Raw genomic sequence first — 24,022 nt, forward strand, 5'->3', positions numbered from 1 at the left:
AGCGGCTAAATTATATAATAGTGTGTAAAAATTACATAATATCATATACTGTTTTTTGTTTTTTTTTCTGTTGAGTTGCCTATGTATACAACACCAAGTTGAAAAAAATAAAGTTCTGTTCTCTATAAAGCTAAGCTGTCCAAATGAAAAACACATACTGGTGCCACTTTTGCTGACTCGTTCTGCAGTTGTATGAATGGAACTTAATTAGAATGCTTTTTTTTTTCGAATAAAGCAATAAGCCCCAATAGGCCGTGGTTAAGCTGTTCTAAAATCGCTGTAAACCACGCCCTCCCATGGCTTATTGCGTTTATAAAAGGATTACCACATATACTTGCAAGGTTTCATAAAATAAATACTGCAACAAAAAAATGCAATAATTTATTGATAACAAATATTCATTCTTCTGCCAAGTAATGTAGTTCTTCAGCGACATTTAGCAGAATGGTTGCCAAGCATCACACAGACGCTGTGGAAAGGTTGCTTAAAGATTGGGGTGATTAATTGTGCAATTGGTGAAGTAGTGTTCAAGTATGTTAGCACTCCTCTTTGCTGGTACAGGAGTGTTGGACACTGGACAGGTGCATTTTAATTGCGCTTTGCCAGAAGCAAAGATATTGCTCCAGCATGATCTTTTGTTGTAGTTTGCAGGGACAATTCACATTCCTGCCCCATCACTCTGGCACTAATACTGTTGTAATGCGGTCACAGGTGTGTGTTTATTGAGTATTTTACTACGGCTTCGAACGAGGCGCAGCCAATCATAATCAAGGACTGGAACTATCCGTTTACAATATAATTTTAAGAGATGTAAATTGCAAAAGTGTTGAGTTTGATAGTGTTATACAATGAAGCATAGCACACCTTTTTATTATTTATTATTTTATCGTTGTCATTAAATTGTTATTTCTTTGGTTATTATTACAACCATTGATGAAGCGTCCTTATTGTCTGGCAGTTCATCAAAGATTATAGAGAGAACTGATGGTTATAGCAAGATTGGATTTAGTCAGATTCTAGACATGCGAACCATTAATCCTCCTTGAATACTTGCAAAATATTTCGGTCTTTCCCTAATAGAATACACAAATGTATGCTTGTTATAAAGAAACAGTACTTAGAAAAGTGGCTTTCAGCTGTCAGCAAAATGTGTGTTATGTTTGTAAAGTTTGTGTTGCCATTTTAATAGTAAATTATATGTAATTTTATTTGTTGAAAGTTGTCATCCTGGGATGTTACAGGTCATCTACCTCTTTTTCTAAGTTCCCTCATGTTTTCAGTTATGCTATATTGTTAAGTTGTACAATAAGGGCAAAAAATGTATCTTAAAATACCAAAAGATTTATTACTTTTTCAGTACACAAAGCAGTTTTTCACAAACAAATGCAGTTGTTACATGAAGGCTTATGCCCTGGTTGTTTTGAAAAGTTACAAACTGAAGTGTGTGTGTGTGTGTGTGTGTGTTTGTGTGTGTGTGTGTGGATGTCATTGTTATTTTAGCCCTGTATAACAGGTTTGTTTGTTTTTTTTTTTTCTCAGTCTGATATTGATATACAAAATGTAAAATTAAGGAAACACCTGGCAATTCAAGGGCCACATGCACATTCAGAACTGCTTTAAACCATCTCGACATGTTGTTATAAGTGGCCTGAAACATGCAAAGGTTCAAAACGTGTCTATAGTGTTCATGAAACCACTCTTAAACTTACATAAATGGTTTTGGGGTCTAAACACCTTGAAATATGGAAACATCATGAGGGACCAGTGTTTGTACCAGAGGTTGCACGTGGTCCTGTAAAATGGCTTCGTATTGTAAGCGCTGGCGCTTATGCATCCAAGGAGAGCTGAGTCCCACAGCATAGCCATATCTATACCATTACAGATCTTCGAGATTTGTTGCACCTGGCACCAGGTTATGTTACCTTGTGCATCTGCCTCGGATATGAGCGGTGTCAATATGGAAGCCTTGTTATAAATCTCATCTTTGTAAAACTCAGAATGTGCAGCTCTTGTTGAGAGTTGGTCTGAGAGGTGTTAATTCACTTCTGTGATAGCTTAAGCATTCATTTAAGTGGCCATTTATTGACTGTCTTTTGGCTGGTTTACTTTTTGTTGATGCAGGTTGTTCATTTTTAACAGGCAGTTTTGATGCACCTGCAGTTTGGACACTGACTGTTTTAATATCTTTAGGTACTGGTCCTTTAGTGATAACTGTGAAACTCTTTTTAAACCAGAGACATACTTAAAGTATAATTATTCTTCATACAACAGTAATATGACTCAACTTTACGGCTGCATTTAAAAGTTAAATTTTGTTTTTATGTGGTATCGAAGTTTGATGTTCAAAACATCACCAACACAGTATCTGATGTTTTTCCTCCAAAAAAATGGCATGCACCACAGTGTGTGTCTTAAGCAAACAAAATGCATTTGTCAGACCTTGTATTTTTGACATTGATTTATTTGCCTTTGTTTCAAAAGAAAGTGTATAAAAATCAGATTGCTTAGGTTTTGATTTGAAAGTCAAAGTTGTAAACTGTTCCCTTTAACTACCTATTTAATAAGCAGTGTGGACTACAAATCCTATTTGCAATATTTTTGAGAAAAAATGACAATTGATTAGAAAGCCAGGATGAAAGAGCTGTGAACACATCATCAGCTTACATTTTTCTGGCCAAGTCCAAACTGCAGAGAAGCGCAAAGACATAAAGCCTTCATCTCTCAGTTGATTCATTCAATCTTATTTCAGAGCAGTTGATACAATCTGATGGAATAGTCTGCTCTAAATACTGAGCTGTGGAGCTGCTCTCCAGCTGTTGCTTATCCCAAGGTAATAAAAATGGGACAAATCAGCCCATAATCCCTCTTCAGTCCCTCCATTGTTCTTGGAATGATGCTATGCTAAAAAATGGGACCTTCTTAGTATTCTGAGTAACATCAGCATCTGCTGAATTCTCCTCTTTGTCATGTTTTGTGGGGCTTTCTATCAGAGCTTGTGGACAGCTCCATACATTTTAGAGATGGAAAATCATTTTTATATGGATTTATGACACTCTATCCATGTGGTGTTGTCATAATGAGAACAGAAATTTGTGGCAGTTCAGCATAAATACAAAGATGTACTTCTAATTTTGCATGGTTGGTTTGGGATGTGTTTCACTAACATATCTGATTTAGACTTTAAGGGCTAAATCATAAGGGTTTCAATATCTGCATGTCTCAACTTCAGCTTTTAGTCTACCATTTTATCCCTTTCAGACATTCCTCAGTATTAAAGTAATCATGACAAATTAATGCAAATTATATTGTGTCTATCCTCATTCAAATCACAATAACAGTATTTTATCCAAAAAAAAGATTTCCCCCCAACGATGCAACATTGGAAACAATGTGACAAGTCCCTTTGAAACACAATCTTGCAAATGCATCCTGAAGAGGCCCTATAAATCTAGCAAATGAGGCTCTGTTTCAAAAGGATATCTTTTGAAATATAATCACATAATCATAATCATAAACATTTTTATTATATTTTGTACTGGAAATTGTCTTACTTGTTATGTGGAAAAGGTGTGCACTTGATTATTCTTTGTTCACAGTGGGAAGTGCTATTGGTTATCATGTAATATCATCACCGAGCTCATTTTTATGGAAGGGCATGTTCACGACACTGAATATTGAAGCATTACAGGATAATATTAGTCCTGAAATGACTTCACTCTTGAAGCTTTGTGATAGTTCTGTATATTCGAGTCTCCATGCTATAGTAAATACTATAATAGTTTAGTAAATGGGTTTTAGTCTTTAAATCACAACCACTTGAACGAGACATTTATTCTAACATCTACTTCTTGGAAAATGATGTATGTCCGCCTAATTTTTTAATCTCTCTCTTTTTCTCTGCAGGTTACCCTGATTTTCCAGGGAGTGCTCCCTCTTTTTAGTGATGGAGGTATTGCAGTGTGATGGCTGTGACTTCCGTGCCGAGTCTTATGATGACTTGAAGACCCACATTCAGGAGGTACACACTGTTTTCCTGCAGCCTGCAGATGCAGATGAGTCTGACTCCCTGAAAGACGAGGATGAAGACGAGGACGAAGAGGAGGAATATGAAGATAAGGATGACAAGGATTATACACCTCCTAAAGCTGGAATGAGTATGTCTACCACATTGATTCAGATGTTGGAGTTAATTTGTTTGGGATTAGGAAACACTTTTGTTTCAAAGAACTCTTTGTAGTAGGATGATCATATATTTTACTGAGGAGCATCAAAATGTATTGAGTTTAGGCCGAAATTATTAACAGAAACAACAGAGAGACTAAATAATAGGAGCAAAATGTTACTTTTTTATTATTTATGTCTTGTATACTTTCTCTTTTTAGGCCCCAACTCTACTGACAGTTCTAACCAAACATCACAAAAGCAGACAGCTGAAACCCATCTGCCATTTTACCAGTGCAAGTTCTGTGTCCGTTACTTCAGATCAAAGTCATTCTTAAGAAACCACACCAAAAAAGTGCATAATGTTGTTGAGGAAGATTCAGATGCAAGTATCTCCTCACAGACAGCTAAGCAGCCCAGCTACACCGTTATAATGCACAATGACCATTCAAAAGTGTATTCCTGTCAGTATTGCACATACAAGTCTCCACGCAGAGCAAGGATGATGAAACACCAACTAATGTATCATAACAAAGTTCCCTCAAAGAGTGCTGGAGATCCTTCAGAATACGCCGAGACTGCAGAGGAATCTGACTCAGCCAGTGGACTAATGAAGGGAACATTTGCCTGTGAATGGTGTGACTATCAGACTGACCAGAAGGACAGCTGGACTAATCACGTGGTGAAGGAGCACAGCGACAAGGTCAAGATAGTTTCCTGCATTGCGCAGCTGGAAGGGGAGGCAAGTGCAAGCTCACCCAAACCAGATTCTCCCTCCTCTTCCCATAGCCCGACTAGATCAAAGATGAGTTTTGCTGGTGTTTGTGGAAAGGAGGAGGAGACAGGAGGAAAAACATCAGAAAACACATTGGAGAAGTCAGTCCCAGGGAGCACATCCTTTCAGTATGCGCAGATTAGTGCAGTAACACCCAACAGCACAGGCACCTCTATTTTGTCCAAGAGGTTTGCTTCATCTGATGTCCCCAACAGTATCATAGAGATGGATGCCAATTTAGTCAATGAGGAAGACTCTAGGAGCAGCTTAGAGGATGATGATGATGATGAAGAGTTGGGCGATATAGATGATCCCAGCTATACTGGAACCCTGTCAGCAGATGCAAAGCAGCTTTTAACTGATGAGGATAATAAATTACTGGAGACTAAAGGAATACCTTTCAGAAAGTACATGAACCGCTTTCAGTGCCCCTTCTGTTCCTTCCTCACCATGCACAGACGGAGCATCTCCCGCCACATTGAAAACATTCACCTTTCTGGCAAAACCACAGTGTATAAATGTGATGAATGTCCATTTATTTGCACAAGCCCTCTTAAACTAGGCACGCACAAACAGAGCCACAATTCCTCAGATTTAGAGACCTTGGACCTAACGAGTGATAGTCCAGAACCTCAGAGTGACAATGCTGAAGAGCCAGTTAATGGGGGTAATGTAAGCTCCAAAGTCAATGGAAAAAAGATAACCAGCACATCAAACGACCAGCAGAACCCTCATCGCTGCACACTCTGCAGCTTTTCCACCACCACTCTGAAAGGTCTGAGGGTTCACCAACAGCATAAGCATTCCTACTGTGATGACCTAGATCCCTCTGTCTTTGAAAGCCAGCTGACTGACCAGCCAGACTCTGAAGTGGATGCTTCTCCAATCTTTCTACAAAAAACCCAGACCTCTATTTTAGGACTTGCCACCAAAAAACCCCTAGTAGCAGGGAAAAGAGCCAGGAAGTCCATCAACGACTTGCCTTTGGACTTGTCCTCAGTCAAGAAAAGAACTAGAATTGATGAAATTGCCAGTAACCTTCAAAGTAAGATAAGCCAAAGCCAACAGGACATGATCATTAATCTGGATGACATGGATGATGAAGAGGCAGGAGAAAATCACACCAGTGCTGATAAAGAGGGTAGAAACCATGACAGCAAAAACCCAGTTTTTGCCTACAACACACAACAGCTTCATGCAAGAGAATCAATGATCTCTCACGAGGGAGGAAGAATAGGGAAAAGAAAAAGCAACCCCAAGTCAAAACCTAGAAACATTCCTATATCATTGACTCTCTCAGATGATAGTGAAAACATCTCTGCCGATCCCAGTGACAGTGCTGTTCAAGAGAACAGTGAATATTCAGAGGAAACCGGAACTACGCGTTTCTACTGTAAACATTGCGATTACCACAACAAGTCAGCTCGTAGCGTCAGCACCCATTACCAGAGGATGCACCCTTACATCAAGTTCAGCTTTAAGTACATCCTGGACCCTGAAGACCAGAGTGCGGTCTTCCGCTGCTTAGAGTGCTACATTGAATACACAAATTACAATGATCTACACCAACACTACATGGATCATCATCCTGAAGCAAGTAATGTGCTCAACTTTAACCAACCACATCTGTTATACTTGTGCCGCTTTTGTTCGTATACAAGCCCCAATGTCAGGAGCCTAATGCCCCATTACCAAAGAATGCATCCCACAGTGAAAATCAACAATGCCATGATCTTCTCCAGCTATATAGTAGAGCAGCCCCACAAAACAGGTGAATCGCAAACACTGAGGGAAATATTAAACTCTGGCCCCAAGACTTTTAACTCAGCCACGTCCACGCCCAGGTCCTCCTCCAGCCCAGTGCTGAAAAGTGTTTCCAAGACCCCTGAAACAAGTACTGAGGCAGACCCTCTTAAAGAAGGTATGGGTGGTAATGTTGTTGTCTATGATTGTGACGTGTGTTCCTTTGCTAGCCCCAACATGCACTCTGTTTTGGTCCACTACCAGAAGAAACACCCGGAGCAAAAGGCGTCTTATTTCCGTATACAGAAAACCATGAAGGTCATGTCAGTGGATCAGTCACAGCCTGTAGCCAACTCTTCATTTAACCTCAGCATGTCTACGCCTCCAAAACAATCAAGCACAGCATTGTATGGAACAGACGAAGAAATGTACTACTGTAAACATTGCGTCTACAGCAACAGATCTGTTGTTGGTGTGTTGGTCCATTATCAAAAAAGACACCCAGAAGTAAAAGTGACAGCAAAATATATCAAACATGGCGCTCCCACCCCTGGTTTGATGAAATTAATGGAAGAATTGCAAATTGCAGCTCCCAAACAATTTTTGAAGCAGTTTCAAAATAACGGTCACGATGGATCTAACAACTCAAGCCCTAAACTGGGAAGTGGTGAAAAAGGTGAGGATGAACTTTTCTTTTGTCAGCACTGTGATTATGGAAACCGCACTGTAAAAGGAGTGCTTATTCACTACCAGAAGAAGCATAGGGAAACCAAAGCCAATGCTGACCTTGTACGTCGTCACACTGCAGTTGTCCGGAGTCAGCGTGAGCGTGCACAGATGGTTCAGTCAGGTAGTGTCTCTTCTGCCATGATCCCAGCCCCTCCTGACCCTGAAAATGCTACGCCCCTGCGTTCCCTTAAGTGCAGACACTGTTCCTACACATCCCCCTATGTCTATGCCCTAAAGAAGCATCTGAAGAAAGAGCATCCCACTGTGAAAGCCACAGCCATGACCATTTTACACTGGGCTTACCAGGATGGCATTCTGGAGGCTGGCTACCACTGTGAATGGTGCATTTACTCCCATGCTGAACCCCAGGGCCTGCTGCTCCATTACCAAAGACGCCATCCTGAGCACAATGTCGATTACACATACATGGCCAGCAAGCTATGGGCTGGGCCAGAAACCACCCAACAACAAGGGGGCAATATCGAAACTAAACATTACAAATGCAGAGACTGTGCCTTTGAGGCCTGTACAATATGGGACATCACCAGTCACTATCAGGCAGTCCACCCCTGGGCCATCAAAGGGGATGAGTCTGTGCTTCTGGATATCATCAAAGGGAATGGCTCTGCTGAAAAGATCCCCCAGCAGGTTGCCAAAGAACATGCGTCTTTCAATTGCCAGTCTGTTGAAGATGATGGAGCATTGGTCATTGCCACCCCACCTGAAGAAAGCAATCCCCATCCTCCCCACCCACGTCTTTCCATCTCTAACAATCCTTATCAGTGTACTGTATGTCTGTCAGAGTACAACAGTCTCCATGGCCTCCTCACTCACTATGGAAAGAAGCATCCAGGCATGAAAGTAAAAGCTGCAGATTTTGCACAGGAGGCAGACATCAACCCCAGTTCTGTGTATAAATGTCGACACTGTCCATATGTAAACTCTCGCATTCATGGTGTCCTTACTCACTATCAGAAAAGACACCCGTTAGTGAAAGTCACTGCAGAAGATTTTGCAGATGATATAGAACAAATCACTGACTTAAATGAAGGAGATGACAAGTGCAAAACTCAAAGGCAGGGCTATGGTGCATACAGATGCAAAATGTGCCCATATACGCATGGGACACTGGAGAAACTCAAAATCCATTATGAGAAGTATCACAATCAGTCAGCCTCTGATATGTTCACTCCTTCGCTGACAAATTTCTCTTCCAAAGACACAGAGCCAGTAGGTGAATGCAGTGCTGGTAATATATCAAGTACAGCAAAAGTCCAGGAGGTCAGTGAATTGGACCTTGCCCTCTCCCAGTTACCCATCAATAAGACAGAAAAACATGCTGTATTCAAGTGTCAGCTCTGCAAATACTTCTGTTCCACCAGGAAGGGCATCGCTCGCCACTACCGTATCAAGCACAACAATGTCCGTGCTCAGCCAGAGGGTAAAAATAATGTCTTCAAATGTGCTCTCTGTTCATACACCAATCCTATACGCAAAGGCCTGGCAGCACACTACCAGAAGCGCCATGATATTGATGCCTATTATACCCATTGTCTGGCTGCTTCCAAGACTTTAAGTGAAAAGCCTAACAAAGTGATGGCACCCCCACTATCAGAGGGAGAAAATTCTGAAATGAGTGAAGACCTACGTTTGGCTGTGGAGAGACGAAGGTGTTCCCTTTGCGCTTTCCAGGCCTTCAGCAGGAAGAGCATTGTCTCACATTACATTAAACGCCACCCAGGTGTCTTCCCCAAGAAGCAGCATAATAGCAAGCTTGGTCGCTACTTTACCGTTATCTATGCCAAAGAACCCGAGAAGATTACCGTCAGTGCAATGTCAGAGGAAGAAAAGGAAGTGCTGGAGGTTCCGCTTGAACCTGAGCAGGACAGAGAGGTTGAATGGCTGCCATTCAAGTGTCTAAAATGCTTCCGGTTGTCCTTCAGCACAGGCGAGCTACTCTCTATGCACTACAACGACCACCACAGCAATGACTTGAAGAGGGACTTTGTGGTGTCACCTGGCCCTGGGGATGAGGACTCTGAGTTGTACCAGTGTTCTCACTGTGAGCTGAAGTTCCTGGCTCTCCCAGTTCTGGCCAAACATCTACTGAATCACAATGAGGAGTTTCAGAAGAGGGCCATGAGGCAGGAGAGGAGGAAGCAGCTTCTCAGCAAACAGAAAGCCACAGAACTACCTGACAACAAACCTGAGAAGGTGAGTAAAGATACAAGTCTCCCTAAAACCTTGTAAATCAAAGAATAAAACAGGTATAATTTAATTTTCCTTTTACCATTAATGTCTCTGCAGGAATACTGTAAATCATCTAATAGTCACAAGCTACTATAATCTATCATACTACAAGTGTTCCTTAATTTCTGGAGGTCAAAGGCTCCCATGTGTTTAAAAAACAGCTCATAGAGACAACTATCTCTGAGAGTAGAGTTAATTTATCATAACATGACTTTTTAAACAGGCATTCATTGCAGATGTACGCTAAGTAGATTGAAGAAACAATTAAAGAAATAATTATGTATTTCAATTTGCGTCCTCACTCTCACCAGGAGTAAATATAACAGTGCATGATAACGAGGTGTGATAATTTGTTTCATAATTAGTTAATTAAAAAATACCATTAATCTCACTTAATGTATATTTAAGAACAGTGGAAGTCTATAATATCATGAAGATAAGGTAAATCTCATAGAGAAGAGATAGTAGTGTGTTCTGACCGTGGCAAATACATCAGCTGGTTTATATTCATAGGCATTAATGGCACTAGATAACTTACACAGTTATTGGCCTTAAAAGGTTAAATAATATCATTTAAGATACACATCTTTATCACAAATCACTTTCAAATGGAATTTAAAAGGATGTCAAACAAAAAGAAAACAATAACTGTGACTTAAAAAGGTTCTTTTTGTACTTTTCTTTTCTGAACAGGAAAGCTCTGTAAATAAAACTCCCATAGGATTCAGATGTAACTTCTGCGTAGAGGTGCACCCGACCCTCCGAGCCATCTGCAACCACCTTAGGAAGCATGTCCAGTATGGAGAGGTCAAAGAGGGACATGTCAAGGTGAATGGAGCTGGATTTAGTCTTACATTTCTTTGAAGCTGTTACTGTGTAATATTTGTCTTATTTCAGTTGGGGACTTGCTACATTAAGTCTAGAATATTTTCATATTAACTATCCACATGTCAATGTGTAAACATATTTATATAAAATGAGACAAAATTAATTAATGTTAACAATAATAGTAATAAACAAATTAATATTATTCTTTATTTATGGGGAAATTAAATTACTTTTTGAAGTTTCTTTTCAAAATGTGTTATGTATAATGGCATATGCTGTTTATTTGTAAAATGTATTAAAGCAATAAAAGTACAAATAGATATTTAGTAGACATTTTGGGAAGCACACTTCTTTGCAATTTTGCTGAGAGTTAGATGAGAAGATTGACATCACTTTCATTTGTCCATTGTCCGATAAATATGAAGCTAGTGCCAGCGGCATGTTAGCTTGGTGTATCATAAAGCCTGGAAACAGGGGAAAATTAGTGCTGGTAAGCAGATTTTGTTACCTTCAGCTAGAGCCAACCTTGCTGTTTCCCCCTGTTTCCACTCTGAATGCTAAAGTGAGCTAACCAGCTGCTGTCTGTAGCTACATATTTAACGTACAGGCATGAGAGTGGTATCTAACTTCTCAGCTAACTCTCAGCAAGAAAACAAATAAGAACATTTCCTAAAATGTCAAACTAGTTTTTTACTAAGTCATTTAGCAGCTTCTACAGAGATCAACCAAATGTACAGTATGAATTATTTACCCCTATTTCAACATTAACAACACTTGAAAGCACCACTTTGTCTGTCCCTAGTGTTTCTGTCTTATAATCTCACTCCTATCCTCCTACCTCTGCAGCGATATGTTTTACTGGGCTTGGGTTCCGTTTCCCATTTTGTTTATTACTGACGAAGGCTTCTGGTTAGACAGCCTGTCAGCCTCCCCCAGAGAAAACAAGTTATGCTGTCCCATTGCAGTGAGGGGTGGAGGGTGGTGTGTGTGGTGGGGGGGTAGTGGAGGACAGAGTGGTGAGCCATAACGTTTAGGACAGCGGTGGGTAACCATTCGAACATTAGTATTCCACTGAGGCTGCCAGTGAGGGGAACAGGCCTAAGGATCCAACGCTTCACCCAAACGGAGGCCTGGTTCTTCCGTCAGGGACTCAGTCTGTCTGTTATGTATTTAAGATGAGATGGTTTGGATGGTCTGGTACTGAACTCACTGTGGCAGCTAAGATCTGCCAAGAAAAAGGGAGCATTTCTGTTTTGACTTTCACTTTTAGGAATATAAGCTAAAAGGAAGCTAATGGCACTAACACTGTCAGAGTAAGGGATATCTGTAAGCATTCATTCATAACATAATGACCATGTCCATGTACAGCATCTCCAGCAGATGGAATACGATGTATGTTTTACACATCACAGAGGTTAAAAATAAATGTTGCTTTTTATAGTATCACGAATACAGTTTCAGTTCTAGAGCTGCAATGGTGTCTGATAGAGTTGGATGAAGAACAGGCTGACAGTGCAGTCAGGGCAGACTGGATGGCAAGGTTGGGCCTGTGGATGCCACATCTTATTTATGGCTGCATGAAGTGCAGGGTCAGGTCCTTCCAAAGAAAGAATGAGCTTCCTTGAGGCAATAAAAAAGTCATGGTGATTGTCTGTCTGCTTGTGACGACTGCAAAGGCCAGTCTGCACTCCAGCAGATGAAGGAGGTAGAAACTGATGGTGAAGTTTTGTTTTGCAGGTGGCTCTTGCTATTGTTGGTAGATATGCAAATGTGCAAGGTATTCTGTTTTAGCTTTTTAGCTGTTATGTCGTATGACCTGTTTTGTATCCTCACATTTCTCATATGGTTGATTTGGCAACATCATCAGGTCTAGTACCCAAACAGACAAAGTTTATTAGTCACTCACATAAATGCTTGTGGTTTGATATAAAGATTTACTATTATTAGTAAGAATTATATGGTTGAGAGATATATAATAAAGATGGAGGAGAGTTAGAAGCTCGTGGCGAGATTCAAGGGGTTGGACTGTCACATTCCATTTGTATAGCGCAATCAACTCAATATCAACTGAGTATCGTTTGTCTGTAAATACCGGCAGACTACAGAGTTTCAGGTCAGGGTTACAGTTGGCTGTTGGCTAAGCTTACGGTTAAGGTTTGCTTTTACTGGACTTGAGTCAGTTATGTTTTTCACTTTTTATGATTTCTTCTTGGACCAGAAACCCTTTTATCTTACACTCATACAGGCCAAGTGTTTAGGCTGTTTCTGGCAAGTTTTTCGGACAAATGTCTTGCATATAAAGGCTTTACACATTAATGATATGCCGGCATGTTGATCAGCAAGAGAAAGGAGTGAGATACAGCTGTCACTAAAATTTAACTGAAAATTATTGTGCTGAAACAGTATAGACAGATGCTTATGCACTGTTAATCTGATGCATCTGATATAGTTAAACGAGTTAGAGGTGCCAGACTGTAGTGTACAGCAATGCTTGTCATCTGGTTTTCTTTAATCTTTCCCCTTTATTGCAGTGTTGTGCGTCCGCGTAACGAAAGACTTTGACAACAAAATCAACAGGCACAGAAAAGTTGCTGAACGTCTGAGACCTCTCCCATTTTTTTGCAGCAGGAAGTCAGCGAGGTCCCTTTGACCCTGCCCTCAGAGAGCCTAACCAATGGCGACCTGGAGGGGGATGAAGTAGCTGAAGCCGATGGCTTCGAGAGACCTGCAACTACAGCAATTGGCCCATCCTTGGTTTCCACAGCTTCTGGTGTTGTTGCCGTTGCAGCGGAGACGGTTGATCGGGAAACGGATGCCGTTGAAGGAAATGCAGCGTCCCTCGTGGCTGTGGTGTCAGAGGGCCAACTGAAACAGCGGTTAGCGGCAGGGGGTCACCCATGTGCCCAGTGCGACCGAATCTTCATGTCCATGCAGGGACTGAGGTCCCATGAGAGGAGCCACTCAGCCATGGCACTGTTCAGCAGAGAGGACAAATACAGCTGCCAGTACTGCCAGTTTGTCTCACCCTTCAGGCACAAGTAAGTGAGGAGCAGGGTCTATGCCTGACACCTATGACAATGCACTCTACAGTAGAGCTCCCTGTGTATAGTATGGTACTTTATAAAGAATAAATTAGAGTAAGTTAGGCAACTTTGCCCAAAGTAAACATATATTTACCAGAATGTTGTTTTTTTTACCCGTTAATGTGTTGATCCGTTTAGCCTCCGTTGAACATTGATGTGTTCTGACTGTCTGTTTCTTTCAGTTTCGGTTTTTAATGAGGTTAGTTCAATATGGAATTGTTAAGATTTTAGAACTGGTTCATTTGGCAACGCTCGTAGTTACAGGTTAAAACTACAGTGAAGACAACTGAGCAGCTACTCAGAAATATGACACAAAACCAACTGGTGTATCTTCTGAGACTGCACACAGACAAACTTACGTTGTTTTAACAAAGAAGCCTTGAATAATTGCAAACGCAGTCTGATTTGGTGTTGCCCATGGCACAAGTATTTGTTGCTTTTCATCTAACAGCTAACTATGGCTGCTCCTTGTTCCATTACTCCCTGGCAAAAATTAAAAATGATCCACAGACAATACCCCATGTCTTGTTTTGTAGACACAATTTTTAATTAGTTTTAACCGTGCTCAGCACAACCTTCTGTCTAAAACAAAGGGTGTGTCTTGTGCCTTCTTCACGATGAAAGCCACCCCGTGTTTTACCAGTTGAATGCTTTTAGTTCGAAGCAGCATCAATAGGAAATATTTGGTTTGAATTGGCAGCGACTTAAAACACCGCTGTTACATAAATCATTTCCTGAGTCCCTTGTGCACTTGAAGGCAGTTTAAAAATTTGGGAATGGCAGACTCTGCCACAAACAATGAAAATGACTAAATAGTGAGGTAAATACAGAATGTAAATACACTGAATAGCTATTGGTGTAAAAATGCCAACGATCGATAGTATTAAAACAGTGTTTGGTTTGATTACAACTTTCAAGGCTCATGATCCATTTCAGCCACTATAATCTAGCCGTAGAACAAAGCTATTCATTATCTGTGTCAGTTCAGTGATAGATCAGTATACCTGCACCCTTACAATATTTCCAATATGGAGCCATGGTAGAAGTATACTGTAAACTCTCGGCATGTAAACCTTACAAGTCTTACACCAGCTGTTCTACAAATCAACTGGATGTTAAACTTATTTTGTGCAGAGCACAGTTTTACACCTTATTCTGTTTACCCTGTCACATTCCCTTTGAACCTTCAATCTTCTTTAAGATTTCCTGCCCCCTAGGAGAGAAAGACGGACATTAGAAGTAGACAGACACTTTTGTAGTGTGATTTGTTATATCCATCACAGAGACACAGAGCGAAAGTGAAAGAGAGTCCTCATCACCTTTCAGCTCCCAGGTGTAATCCCTCTGTACTGTATGTGTCCTGACCCAGAAAGAAGCTGCATTCCCATGCTACCTATGAGGCTAGCATTAAAAAACACAGCCACTGTCCCCGCAGGCACTCACACACTCATTCCCACCAGGGGATTGTGGGTAGATGAGTTCATCCCACAGCGCCTTGTTCTGTAGTCATTGGAAATGTGCGGCTGTTGTTTGTGAGGTAAACAGAATCGAGTGCTCTAGATGGTACTGTAAAACCCCGCTGTTGAAATCATCAAACTGGAACCTGTAGAGTAGAGCTCTCTCTCTTTCTTTCCTGTACCCTGTTCTTGTCACTTTCTCTCTTTATCTGCTATCCTTTTGTCCTTGTTTCATTTATTTTTTTTCCTCCTTTTATCCTCTAATCTCATATCCTCCCTTCTGTTTTATTTATTTATTTATTTATTTTATTGTTTATTTTTCTCATTGCCAGTCTGGACAGACATGTGCAGTCTCACCACGGGCACCACAAGCCCTTCAAGTGCAAGCTCTGCCCCTTTAAATCTGCCTACGCAAGTCGCTTGAAGAGCCACCTGCATAAGGCACACACAGGTAAAAACAAACACACACACAAACATTAAAGCACATCTTACAGCTGTGTCCATTACCAACAAGGTATTCCCAGGCCAGAATAGCAGCTTCTGTTTATCGTCTTCCACATAACAAAGCCGTGCTTGATTTAGTTTATCCAGCACAATGCAACCAGTTGATTAGCTCTTTGAGCAGCTTCACCATTTACTGAGTACATTAGACACACCTAATTAAGCACGTGCAAAGGAATAGAATTTGGATCCAGATTTCAGCACAAAAAGCCCAGATGAATATATTGTTAATATTGTTTATGTGGGAATATGGTGAGAAATCCTCAGCATGGTACAAAGGTGAAGGCATACAGGTGTCTTTAGCTGGTTTTGATTTTTGTTTTTGAGCAAGCCAGACGGCAACATTGATCCAAAGACATAGGCATTCAAGAAATGCAAAAAAGCTCGACCTGAGCAATCAATACACAGCCAAAAAAAACAATTGTAGAACTGGCAAATTTGAAAGGCCAATTTTCAAGCGGCATTTGAGTGCTCTCAACTGTCTGATGGAAGAGAACAAGAAGCAGCAGCAGTAAGAGTTAAGAACTGTTGTGGACAATTGACACAAACCAATTTTGAGTTGTGATTATTTTGAAAAGCGGAGATTGAAGATTATGGAGACTATTGCTTTTATTCTTTGTGGAAAAATATACATAAAATCTCATCACTGTGGCTCAGTTCGTTAACTTTGTGTCCTTGCTTGTAGTCCAACAAGCAAACGAAACATTTGGATCGACGCATCCACACCCAGGAGCGGTCTTATTCCAAACAATATGTTCTTACCAGAAGCAGTTCAATAAGGAAGTGGCTTCCATATTAAACCACTTCTGGTAAGAACATGTTACAGATTATATGTCTCTGCTAAGCCTCATCTAATATTCCTTTTGTATATTTGATAAAAGTTGTTGACTTATGATTCTTGTTTATCCTCCAGGTGAGCAGCACACATACAAGTGCTTGTCATGCCCCTTCTCCTCCATGACCATCAGCCTGCTGAAGGAGCACTCTCTGAGAGACCATGGTGAGGCCCTGACCCTCCCCAAACTCCGGGCTGCTACCCAGGCTGCTCATGCCAGCCTCAGGCCCTCCCGGCTGACCAGTAACACAGAGCAGACTCCCTTGGCCTCAGATGGTATGAGATTATTCGAATATCATTTCAATAGATCTAACGTCATATGATAGGCTTTAAAACATTTAGAACCTGATTTCCACAATTTGCCTCAATATTCATACTCCCTTTCAGAGCCATAACACACACACATGATACACATATTTTGCAATTCAGTGTAACTTATACTTTCTGAGGATATCATTATCTCAGAGGTCCATCAAGAATAAAGTCCTTAAATTTGCTTTGAAATAATAGAAAAAAAAGACACTTTTGCCTGAGAATGATCACATTTTTAAGTTTTCTTCAGTATTAAAGTAATCCAGTAATAACTGACTGTACATCCATGGGTACGCTGCAAACAGCAATGGCTAATAGCTAATTCTCCATACTGTTAATGCTGCCAATTTTCCAAATTGTAAACAAAAATATGATTAAAAAAAAAGCTCTGCTCAAGTTGTTGCCATGGCAAAGTTTATTTCCTGTTTATATATATCCAAAAGCGTGATTACCCCCCAAATCAAAGTAAGACAAAGACTAGTCTAATCATGAAAGTGACAAAATCTATTAATATTCACTTTTTTCATGTATGTACTATCAGTCATTTTTTGTCATTAATGTAGACAGAGCTCAGTTGTGTCAGTTTTGTCTTGGGGGGGGGCGCAGTGTCAGACTTGGAAAACCCCTGGTCAAAAAAATATTAGAAACTAGTGAAAATTGTGCATTATAATTTCCAAAGAGCCCAGGAGACGTATTCAAATGTCTTTAATTCAACCAAATGTCCAAAATCCAAATAGACTCACAGTCATTACATGACAAAGGAAAGCATCAAATCCTCCCACTTGAGAAAGGCAATGTTTGGTATAAACCCTGTGATAGACTGGCGACCTGTCGAGGGTGTACCCCGCTTCCCACCCGATGTCTCATCACTGTGGCTAGGATTGGCTCCAACCCCTCCACGACCCTCAAAAGGATAAGCCGTATAGCTGATGGATGGATGTTTGGACTAAAAAATGTACATTTGCTGCCAGGCATTTTCATCAAGGTGGTTTGATATTTTTTTAATACTATTAAAGTAACACAAATTAGATTTACTATGAATCTGAAAATCAGCAGTTATGTCATCAACAAGTCTGTATCGTATTCATTCTGACTGCTCAGATTTGGCTGCCTAAGCCTTCTTCAATGTTGATTTTGATACCCTTCTTTGCAGAATGAGCTCAGTTAAAGAGGCACCTTCACTGTAGGTTGGCGTAGCAGCAAACCTCTTGATGAGATGACATGTTTTAGGTGTTTTAGTGTCTGTGCAGCCGATGGTTTAGCTTGCAGACTGTTCTTGGCAGCAGCTGTTACCTTGCTGCTGGAGCTTTGGAATCTTCCCTGGAGCTGAAGCAGGGCAGCATTCCTCAATGCACCAACCACCACTGTCAGCTGTGCCCTACCAAGACAAATGAAGCATTGAGAGAGAGCAGAGCTGACATATCGAATGTCTCTCTACCATGCCAAAGTAGCTACCTTCAGTTGAATGTCTGAAGTTCTGATGTTTGCAGCGGAATAGAGAGTTTGTGCTTTTTTTTGGCAGCAAAATGTGTTTAGACAAGATTATCATTTGATTGGTTCTCATTAGCAGGGATGATTTTTTAAACTTCTTGAAAAGGGTTAGAATATAGCTGTAGTTTGTTTTAACATTTACACCTTTACCAGCCCAAAACTATGAAAATAAAACCTCAAGTTCTTCGAAATCCAACCTCATCCACACTTTTTTTTAATGCTGCTTTAAGGTTAAAAAATATTTTTAAGGCATTCTCCTCCTCCTCTGTCTTCTTCAGCTCCTCAGACAAGTATTCCAACTCTCATTTAAGCAATGTAATAGACAGTATTGGCCCTTAATCCATTCAAGAAGACATTACTCCCTAACTATAAAATTTGCTCTCCATCTGCTATCTAATTTCCATACATCTCCACAATGCAGAGAAAATATTAAAAGCATGAGTCAACTGTGGCATTGTTTGATTCATTTGAATTCCTCTGGCTGTACCGCAGAAGTGAGAAATTGGATCTCAAGCATTTTATAAAGTAAAAGTTAAAAAGTAAAGTTTTTTTTCCCCTCCATGCTTTTTCATAGTCTGAATGCTGAATGAGGCATTTTTCACATGAATAGATATTCTATTAGTGTCACTCTGGTTTATTTATTGATGTGTTGGAGGTTCAAAGTAGGACGAGAAGATGAGCTTGCTCACTGATATTATAGACTCATGAGAAAGGGGATGAGGAGGGAAAGAGGTAGGGGACGAGTGATGACAGTTACACTTCTGTATCGGTGAGGGGGGAGGGGATGTTTGGCTTGAGTGCAACTCAATTCTGGATAGTCGTGTCTCCTTCAGAAAGAAAAGGATCGACTGCTCGCTGCTGATGGCTTTTTATTAAATATTAAAAATATGCATTTGCTTTTTGAAGAAATAATCAAACATCTCTCATAAATAGAAGATAGATGTTTGAGAGATGTTACTTAAATAAAGTAGGTTAAACTCCATCCTGCTTTGCAAAAATGTTTGTCGGAATAACATGAGTCTTAGATGTACAGTGGCTATTGTGAATTAAAAACTAGCAACCGAATCCTCTTGAAATTAGCAGAAAATACACAAAATGGATGAAGTGGTTACCTCCTGTCTATGTTAGAAAATATAGTCAAATATAATAATATAAATATACTCAATATGCTCAAATACTGGTAGCCTGGAAACACATCTTGTGCTGTGCGAAAACATTATGTCTCCATAACAGTATCTGCAGACCAGAAGAGGAAGGCATACACACATTATTTACTTGAGTAACATCACCAATACAAAAACGTAAAAATACTCCTTAATGAGAAGAAGTCCTTGTTTCAAAATCCTAAGTAAAACTACAGATGTTTTTATGCTAAACGTAATTAAAGTATCAAAAGTAAAAGTACTCACTCCACTGAAGAATCACAACTGATACGTAATTTAACAACTTTATACAGTGGTTGCCAACCTAGAGGTCAGGCGCCCTCTAAAGGTCAAGGGTCAATGTGGTAGAAAAAAGGAGGAAGTACTCAGTTCTGCTAAAGAAATCTGTATTCATTCTTTGGGAGTTTCTCTAATCTTTGCATTTGCACTTTCTCTTTTTTTTTAATTTTCATTTTATTTAAATGAAACCATGTGAGAAGTAAAGAAGAGAGATGTCTTCTTTACTGTGAACAGCTAACAACTAATAAACATCTGAATGGTGACAACTACACATAGTTTTTTTTTTTTCGTAAGCAGTCACAAGACAAAAACGTTGGGAGCCACTGGTTTAATCTTTAACAATGCTTTAATATTTTAATCTGGAAAGTAATAGACAAGTAGATAAATGTCGTGGAGTATAAGTATATTTTAGCATAAAATGGAAATGCTCAAGTAAATTACAAATACCAAAAATTTATATTTACGTACAGCACTTGAGTAAATGTACTTAGGTACTTTCCACCATTGCTCCAACCTACAAAAAAGTTCTGTGGTCACGACTACTACACGTTAGCCTTTGCATGTCCACATATATCTCAACAGTAAGTTGCAGTATAATAAACACAAAGTTCTCTTAATTTCTGTGTCCCTCTCTCAGATCCATCATACCTGGAACCAGCGGATGTCCGTCAGCAGCTTAGTCATTACCAGCTGGCCTCCCGCAGTCAAATGTCTTCCGGCGCGAGCCCTGGTGGCTCAACAGTGGCGGATAATCGACCAGACGGCGTCCTCACTTGTGAGTTTTGCGAGTTCAGCTCTGGATACATGCAGAGCCTTCGCCGGCACTACAGGGACCGCCACGGTGGCAAGAAGCTCTTCAAGTGCAAAGACTGTTCCTTTTTCACTTGCTACAAGTAAGGAAAGACTTCACCTCGACAGAGAAATAAAGGAAAATGACTGAGATGGAGTATACTTTGCTCTATGCTGTTTATGAGAATATAGACGCTGCTAACGAAAATTTACAAACTATGTACATGCAGTATATTAACATGGAATACCGCACATTCCAAGAATATTCATCCTTGTAAAGACACTAGATAGACAGACAAACAAACTAAGTTTGGTGGTCAACTGATCCCTTATTCTGTCTGTGAATGTGTCTCAGGAATAACTTCACCATGCATGTGGAGGCTGGACACAACAACAACGCACCCGAGGACCTCCCTAAAGATCTGCGCTGCCCTCTCTGCCTCTACCACACCAAACACAAGAGCAATATGATTGACCACATTGTCCTGCACAGAGGTACGCATCAGGGACATAGTAAACCTTTCTTTTAAAGGAATAGTAGGAAATAGGCTTTTACGATTTCTAGCTGAGAGTTAGATTAGAAGATTCTCTCTCTCTCTCTGAGACCATTTTCATGTCTGCTACCGGGGATGGTTAGCTTAGCTTAGTATAGACTGGAAACAGGGTGTGACAGCTACTGCTGGACTAGTTTTTGACCGAGTGCAGTGACTTCATGGAGTCTTTTCTAGTTGCCCGGCATCCTCAGGGTGACAACAAGACTCCAGGAAGTCACTGCACCCTTCCAAAACAATAGCCTGGCACATAATTCCTCATAAAACTGCAACTTGTCATTGTCACGTTTCAGTTTCTATAAGGATTAAACAAACACGATACAATGTGTTAATTAGTGAACTTTAGAGGTGCTGGTAGGCAGATTTAGTTACCATTGGATAGAGCGGGCTAACTGTGCCCACCTAGATTTCCAGTCTTTAAGCCAAACTAAGCTCTTGGCAAAAAAGCGAATAACTGAACATCGAAACAATCCGTTACTGCTAATAATGTACACGGTCAAGTGTAATCCTCATAACCCTTGTTTTGGCAGTTGTACAGTTTTAAATGATGATGATTGGTTAAATGATTTAAGAAAGTTCTACAGCTGACCACAACATTTTCTACTGACAACATTGATTATGCACATGGTATTCCATTATAAGAAATGTAAATATGACAATAACACAAGTAATATAAACAGAATGTACAAGTGGAGCTTTTAGTTTTTAAATAATGAAGGCATTGTTTACTGTATTTGAGAACGTTCACGAGAACTGAAACTGACAAAAACACTTGAAAGCAAGCGAAGAGAGATGGAACTGCTCCGATGGGTTTATAAAACTTTTTTGAGTATTTGGGTAGTTTTTATATGACACTGTCTTCAGTTATCTAGAAGAGTGTTTGTGTTGAAACTGAGTAAAGGACAAAACCACCAAAAGGTAACAGCCCCCGTCATTACTTTACCATTGAGCTTGTGTGTGTGTGTGTGTGTGTGTGTGTGTGTGTGTGTGTGTGTGTGTGTGTGTGTGTGTGTGTGTGTGTGTGTGTGTGTGTGTGTGTGTGTGTGTGTGTGTGTGTGTGTGTGAGACAAATGTTATTTGATATCTCTCCTGCGCCCCCACATCTCCTCTTCTCATTCTGGTGTTAGCTCTCAATGTTCTTCCTTCCCTTTCCCCTGCTCCCTTCCTCCGGCCTAATAATCCACATCACTCTCTCCTCTTCCTCTGTCAGAGGAGCGAGTGGCTCCACTGGAGGTCAGCCGCTCCAAGCTGTCACGCCACCTTCAGGGCCTGGTATTTCGTTGCCACAAATGCACCTTCACATGCTCCAGCGACCAGGCCCTGAAGCTGCACCTGCAGAAGCATGCTGAGATCAAGCCTTACCAGTGCCAGCTCTGCTACTATGACAGCAGTCAAAGGAGTCAGCTAGAGGAGCATCTCCGCCTGGAGCACAAGGTCAGTTGGAGTTATGATAAGATGCACATGAAGATTTCTGTAACTAAATTTAAATTGATATACTTGTAAGTAACAGACATAATCAGGTAAATGAAAAACATTTTGTCTTTGGCCAACAAAGTCCAGTGGAAATGTTTTTATACATTGGTTTAGGAAGGGAGCCTACTTAGAAAAAGTGTTGAAAGTCTCTTGTAATCACGTTCTGAAGTGATGCCATGCAGTGGGTAGGATGAGGATGTAGATAGATTGGAGCAACAGCAATCGATACCCGATAAAATATGTTTTTGGGATTTAGTAGAGTACGACAACAGCACAGGGAATTGCTCTGTTTACTGTGGTGTTTTAGGTTCAGCCAAAAATTAAAATAAGTGCTGGCTACCCTTTGACTAGCATATTCACTTGTGTGAAACTGACCACAATACAAAAATGAGACATAATGTCTGTCTTATTTTACATTCAAACAGCTTCTGTCTTCTTCAAGACTGCATTTCTAATAATTCCAAAATTAACCTCTATACGGCTCCTTGACAAATAAGAAGATAAAAATATCAGTGAAATGGCTACTGGTACAATGGAATAAGATGAGTTGGTGCATAAATATCAAATTGCTCAAGCTTCAGTATATTCTAACCACATCCACTAGAGAAAAGGTTTCATCTCTCTGTCTCCCTTAATGGGCATAATTCATGAGATGATGTGAGAAAGCAGATGGTATTTTAGGAGTTTAGAGTACATTAAACCTAAAAGGGCATCCATTTATCGTTTTTCATTCTTTACATGACTAGATTCCCGATTTTACATAGTGCATGCTGGGATAAGGTCCAGCCTGTATGTTACCTAAAACAGGAGTAGGTGGGTGTGGATAACGGATGAATGGATCATTAGCATAGTACATATACGGATAAGAAAAATTATAGTCATTGGGTTTTGAGTTAAATTAAGACATGGGAAGGATTGTAGCTATAAGATGATTACTAGATTTGAAAGCCACAATATTAAGGTACCAGGTGGTAGAATATGGGGTCTGTGGATCTTGGGCGAAGAGACCAGCCCTACAATTGTTGAGAAGGAGGGACTTGATATTTCGGGAAATTTGGAAGAATCTGATATAGGCTGGAGGAGGGACCAAGTATCTCTGGACCATTTAGGAGAAGGAGCATGAGCGCTCTGTGAAACAAAGGCAGAAATATGAAACCTTAGAAGGAGGAGAAGGGAAGGAGAAAGGGAAATCAGATTCATGCAGAAAGGTCTTACAATTAAGCATTTTCAGAACCCTTAATACGAAGTCTAGCAGTAAACTTTTAATTGTGGTTCTCCTCATTCATGTCATCATTTGGTAGAGACATGCTGAGATGTTTGGTAGATGAAGGTTATGAAAAGGTCAAGAAAGCAAATAATATTATGTATTATATAGATATTTCTAATCTGCCTTGAGCATGACTGCTGCCTTCAAGAAGTCAAGCTGTAATTTAAAAACTTTGACTCGTTCATCATCCACTACACAGAGCAATCATTTAGCACTTCTCTAGCTCACTGAGTTGTAGGTCTTAATTGCACACCAGGCAGTAATTGCAGTCGTTTTATTTTCTTGCCACTGGAATACTATAAATGTATGCTTCAGCCCGTGAAACGCTTAGGTAG

General features: G+C 40.3%; 1 protein-coding gene across 4 annotated transcripts in view; it reads left to right on the forward strand.

Annotated features, from left to right (window-relative positions):
* The window catches only part of znf462 (zinc finger protein 462), a 52,394-nt gene that overhangs the window by 21,945 nt on the left and 6,427 nt on the right, over window positions 1-24,022 (forward strand). For 3 of the 4 annotated variants that reach the window (XM_040156845.1, XM_040156846.1, XM_040156847.1), the window contains exons 2-10: window positions 3,904-4,154; window positions 4,383-9,622; window positions 10,352-10,486; window positions 13,112-13,524; window positions 15,359-15,477; window positions 16,441-16,638; window positions 20,245-20,500; window positions 20,752-20,891; window positions 22,158-22,381. In XM_040156845.1, coding sequence (XP_040012779.1) covers window positions 3,944-4,154; window positions 4,383-9,622; window positions 10,352-10,486; window positions 13,112-13,524; window positions 15,359-15,477; window positions 16,441-16,638; window positions 20,245-20,500; window positions 20,752-20,891; window positions 22,158-22,381 — 6,936 coding nt within the window. In that variant the 5' untranslated portion in view covers window positions 3,904-3,943. The remainder of the gene's footprint in view (window positions 1-3,903; window positions 4,155-4,382; window positions 9,623-10,351; window positions 10,487-13,111; window positions 13,525-15,358; window positions 15,478-16,440; window positions 16,639-20,244; window positions 20,501-20,751; window positions 20,892-22,157; window positions 22,382-24,022) is intronic. The other variant, XM_040156848.1, reaches the window with a different exon arrangement.

The sequence above is a fragment of the Xiphias gladius genome, chromosome 20 (assembly GCF_016859285.1).
Source record: "Xiphias gladius isolate SHS-SW01 ecotype Sanya breed wild chromosome 20, ASM1685928v1, whole genome shotgun sequence".
Taxonomy (NCBI): Eukaryota; Metazoa; Chordata; class Actinopteri; order Istiophoriformes; family Xiphiidae; genus Xiphias; species Xiphias gladius.